Here is a 5,802-nt window from a genome sequence, read left to right on the forward strand (position 1 = left end):
GAGACACATTGGCATTTGGATAACCGAGGTTCCACTGTATTATAAACACAGTCTGAGTTGGGGATCATGAGGACTCTTTAACAAAATTAGTTTAGTAAATGAGCTTAACTGCCAACCAAATAGAGGTATATGCTTATATACACTTTTTACAAGCGTCACCAAATCTCAGCAGAGCATGTTGTTGTTGTACTCTTTTCTGTGCTTTGCAAGCATTATACAGTATGTTATGTCAGAGCATTACTTGTGCATACACACTATTGCTAATGGTAACTACTTGCATGATATGGCCTGTTGTTGTAGGTTATGTGTGTGAACAGCATAATAATCCAGCTGACTTCTTTCTTGATGTGATCAGTATGAATGAAAGTTCAGTGACCAGTGGTAAGTATATTGTATATATATATGTAGTACATTACTGAATCAAAAATCACCATATTATTTGTTACTACAGATTACAAAAATTAAAGCATTTGTGATATTGTATCGTACACTGCATGTGGACAAACGTTCATTACTTCTTTAAACCGCTTGCATGAGTGAAGATAAAATGAATATAAGTGCAATTATTTCCTGAAAGGGAAAATACAACACTGTTGATCACATGTGTAACATTTTAAATCACCAGAAGTAGCCAAAATGATGCTATCTGTTTGTTTTATGACCAAGCTTGTACTATATAGACTCTTACCAATTGTCTGGTGACTGAAAACCGAGTCTACAATATAAACACTCCAAACAAAGCCAACCAGAAAGCACTTTAAACCAGTTAAAGCACCACCATGCTTCTGCAATATGAAAAAATAGCACTCTGGTGTGGTCTCGAGCCGAATACAGCACTCAGCTTTGTCTCATGCTATATTATCTCTCACCCATGCCCTCGTACTATTTTTCCATATTGTACTCGCGGCAGTGCTTTAAAACTAGTATATATAGCATTCAAGGGTTTGAAATTCATATATTATTTGTATACAGAATATTTATATAAATCTCACTACATTATACCCTCTTGCAGACCCAGACAAGAATGCTCCACTCACAACTTACTACAAGCAGAGTAGTGCGATTAAGGAGCTACACAGTCACCTGGAGCCCATGTTGACTAAGGCCTTCAATGAACCAAGAGGCATATCCCCTCAATACAACACTCATTTCCCATGGCAGGTGAGGACCACTGTGTGCTCATGGTTTTTACATCTGCACCTAACATTTGTGACCAGCTGAGCAAAAACTGGGTGTTTTTGCACATTCCTCAAATTCTCTGTTATCTATTGCAACTAAGGAGTGGACAGGTAACGTTTTAGCCTATTGTGAAGAACAGTCTTGGAATTATAGTACTAGAGAGTTGGAACAGGAATAAATACAGCAACAATATGGCAAATAAATTACAGGTGTAGCTTTGTATTAGTGCATACCAAATGAAAAATTTTATGTATATATATATAGCACCCATATTTTTACTCTGTTTACATTGTTATTGCAAAGCAGAATTGTACAAAAATGGCCGGTTTTCACACAGTGGGTCACATTTGTTAGTAGAAAATGCATGGAGAGTGATTTACATGTATGATTAGTTTTGTGTTATTTAAGAAAAGTTATTACTGTGTTGCACTCACAGTTGTTGATGGTCTCCATAAGAACTCTGACTAACATTATCAGAAACCCACTACTAGCTATGTTGCAGGTATGGTATGCATATATATGCCATACAGGATCTGTTGCTGCATACATGCTTAATGCTGAGTGTGTATTTTCATAAAGAAATAACAAGATGTCGCTCACACTTCGTGACTTGTTGCATCTACAGTGTGGAACATGTATATATACGTACAGAGGTATACTTTGGCAAATAGCAAGCTAAATTGCATTTGGCAAAATAAACTTTGGGGAGTACAAGCTTAATCTTTAGCTATGAAGATGCTAATCTCAGGTGCTACAAGTACATGTATTTGGTGGGTTATATTTTGGTGAATTTGTAGCAAATCTCCAAATTCACCACCAAAGTTTCCCTCTGTATGGTACTAGATATGTCGTCACCTTGGTACCAACCCCAAAATTGTCCTGATTGTATAATAGTGTCCTGATTTTCTGGATCGGTCATTCTTAGGGATATATACGTACTTTTAGACCGCATAAATGTATTCATTTTGGGATGTCCTTATAACAAGTATGTACAATGAGGCTATACTAGAGTCAAACATTTTGTATATCCACAGGTCATCATTATGGCATTGTTCGCAGCAATTGTTGGGGTAATATTTTTTCAAGTTGACAACTCCTTTGTTGGGGTACAAGACAGGTTGGTATACAGTGTGTGGTCTCCTACAACTTAGAGGGCTATTTAACAAACTACCTATGTACAGTGTTCTGTTTAACAAGTACCGTACAAGTTCCTTGCTTTTAAACCTTTCTATGACAGACATTTTGGTACCAAAAATTTTGTCCCATATTTCTCCTGTCTTTAAGCCAGACATACAGAATATTAGCATTAAATTCTTGATTCTTCTTATTCTAAAGTGAATCCACTGTATTTGCTTAACCTAGAAAAGCATTTGGCAGTGAAGAATGTATTGGACACATTGTCCATTGCTCTTCAAGAAGTGTACTATGTGATGTGTGTTGTGTACTCTTTGTTAATATTCTACTCCTAAAACAGTGATCTTTGAATTGCCATGTTGTACAGACAGTGAAACCAAACAACATGGAATCAAATGATTTTCAAATTTACTGTTATATATAGGAGATTGTCCTTTCTGATGATATAATTACTATTGTTAATTGAATGTACGTATATAGAACTCTGTAGGGGCCTCAATAATTACCCTTTATAATGAGGGTATGAATATGTGCAGCGTAGCATACTTTAAAGAATAAATTTTAAAGTTCCTCTTGATATTTCAGAATTGGAGCTTTTTTCTTCGTCATTATGAACCTGGTGTTTGGAAACTTAAACTCAATTGAGTTGTTCATCAAAGAGAAAGTTCTGTTTAAGTAAGTACAATATTAAAACTTACTCTTACAGTTATTATAAACTATTTTATACCACTTGACAGACATGAGAACATCAGTGGGTATTACCGTGTGTCAGCTTACTACTTGGCCAAAGTGATATGTGATGTTATACCACTGAGAGTACTACCTACTATAGTATTTGGTGCAATCTCATACTGGATGGTAGGTAAGTGCTGGTTAACAATTGTTACACATCACATGTATGTACAAACATCGTGTAGCATATTATTAGAAGTACAGTTATTACAGCTGTAGAGTTAGCTAATTTCATTAGCTATATCAATACTTATAGAACTTTGCGTGGGCGAGATCAAAGGAAAAAGTGTACTTTAAATTTCATAAAGTACACTCTCAGCCGGCCAACTGCTTCATCGACCACAAAGAGTGCTTTATTGCACCGCAAAGAGTGCTTTATTCGTTCAATAAAGCACTCTTTGTGGGCAATAAAGCACAGTTGCCCACGTGCCTTAGTGTAGGCTAATAGCCTACGGGGCTCGCGCCAGTACGACTAATCACCCAAGCCTGTGAAGGCTGATAGCCTCGCCGCACTGAGTGATCAATCACCCCAGCCAATACGAGTTCCACCACTGGATTGCTTTTATAGACATACCTAAATGCTTCGATGATGGGTGGGAGAAGGTAACGTTGCTGTTACGTTTGTTAATGTAAACGGACAAGTCCTGGAGATATCACGGAAATACTTCACCATGTGACTCACAATAGAATCGATTGTGGGTTGTGAGCAAAACCTGCCAAAATACGCGATGGATGTCTACTATGCCAAACTATGGTGAAATACGCGTGAGTTACTTTGTTAAACTAGTTTGTGTGCGTTCAGGCTGCTAATAGTTCGTGCAACACTTGTTAATTACGAGTCCTAGTGTATGGTGAAGCTACACGACTAGAAAGTTCCATAAATCATTTAAAGCATAGCCTTGCTCGTGCTATACTTTAACATATACTTAATTGGTAGCAGTAGATTTCTGTTTACAAAATTTTTTCTTGTACTACAGTGCAGCATAAGCATAAAATGTGACTGGATTTTGGAAAAATGATCCAAATTGCACATTAGAAGTTTCAAGATAAACGGTTTTAAAGAATTCAAGTTGGCATAACTCGCCATGGATATCAAGCACGCGTATCAAGAGATACATCAATCTATTACCTTTCAGACCACTTCCAGTACTTGTAGCTGCTTTGTAGAGTTACCCGCCAAATAAGATAGAAAATCTGAGCAGTGGGACAAGCGAAGTAGTATCACAAGTGCTCACAAAGGGGTGGGGGGTGGCATGGTGGGCAAGATGGAAGCAGACCACAGTCCAGGTACAAGATTACAGGGCTTTACTAGCTTCTTAGTGGCTGATATGCAGTAAAATCAATGTCTGGCCAACAACATCAGGCCATCCACTAGCAAACCACTAATTCTTGCCAAGACAGGCCCTTCACAAAGCCAGAAACTACCATTCGAGCACCCAGAAAAGATGTCTGTTAAAACCATCCCCAAGTAGTATGAGGGTCAAAACTTGTAGTATGATAGTACAGCTATCCACTGCCAGTGGTGTTAGTTTTTATTTTGCCTGATGTACAATTTGGATCGGTTTTGCAAAATCTGGTCATGAAATGACTAAATGGTTACAATAATAACAATACCTTCTCTGGTGACAAAAACACAATGCTGTATCCAGTTATTGTCCTTGTTGTAGTTGCCAATGATTGTTCACAATACTGTGAAGTACTTTATAACACACCTCATTGGAATATGAAGAAACACCTGCACATTCGTTCTCTAACACACAATAGGGAATTGCCACTTCATCACTATTCACTAAGTTGTTTTATACCTTAAGGTGACTAAATTTAGCGATTTTAGCAATTTTGGTTTTTTTGCTAAATTTAGTACTCGCTAAACCTGCAAAATTTATCTTAATTTATTACATCAATTCACAAATTCATAAAATCGTTAAATTTTCTATGCGCTAATTTCGCTAATATACAAAATCACTAAATTTAGTGTATCACTAAATTTAGGTATTTAAATGATACAGTAGACCCTTGGTTAAAGCCATTATTCAGGCTATAACAATAGCATCCAGATGAGTGAATTGTTAAAATGAAGCCATACAGAGCTTTGTTCTAGTGCACTAATAGAACATACACTTAGTATAATAAAACTTATACATACTCTCAAAATACTCTACTACCATTTTTATTTCAGATGAAACAAATCTACTGCACTTACGTAGTATATATCAGTACAGCCCATGACATGAGGTGTCCTATTGCAGTTAGTATTTATGCCCCGTTATATTACATATCCTCTTACTATTAGTGTATATAAAATTATTTTACTTTTGTTTGTAATACAAATTTATTTACACAGGTCTGGAGGCTCAAGCATCCAACTTCTTCATATACTTGTTAACACTGGTATTGGCATCAGTGGCTGCCTCTGGTGTGGCCTTCGTGTTCAGTGCATTAGTGGATGTGTTTGCTCTGGCTAATATCATGACAGCATTTACCTATGTGATCATGATGGTATACTAGTTTGTGTGTGGCGTGTAGTTTTGTATGCCTACATTGTCCTCTGTGTATGCATGTACGGGTGAGCGGTAATGCATATATAAACCGGTAAGGCATGGCACATCCTCCTGTGAGGTACAAGCTGATACAGGAAGGTTTGCCTACACTTACTCTTAGAACCTGAGTATATAGTGCATAGGTGGACAGTGTATTTCAATGGGTTGGTGAACTTGGTGTAACCATGTGCATGGAAGCCAAATAATTATTTTTGCT

The 5,802-nt window shown here is 37.1% G+C and overlaps 1 protein-coding gene across 1 annotated transcript; it reads left to right on the forward strand.

The window, feature by feature from the left end:
* Positions 1-221: 221 nt before the first annotated feature.
* LOC136254999 (broad substrate specificity ATP-binding cassette transporter ABCG2-like) lies at positions 222-5,553 on the forward strand. The gene is made up of 8 exons (XM_066047721.1): positions 222-228; positions 301-381; positions 1,013-1,161; positions 1,616-1,681; positions 2,214-2,296; positions 2,899-2,988; positions 3,051-3,175; positions 5,390-5,553. Exons 1-8 carry the CDS (start codon positions 222-224, stop codon positions 5,551-5,553), a joined length of 765 nt encoding a protein of 254 aa, XP_065903793.1.
* Positions 5,554-5,802: the final 249 nt, after the last annotated feature.

The sequence above is a fragment of the Dysidea avara genome, chromosome 5 (assembly GCF_963678975.1).
Source record: "Dysidea avara chromosome 5, odDysAvar1.4, whole genome shotgun sequence".
NCBI classification, from domain to species: Eukaryota; Metazoa; Porifera; class Demospongiae; order Dictyoceratida; family Dysideidae; genus Dysidea; species Dysidea avara.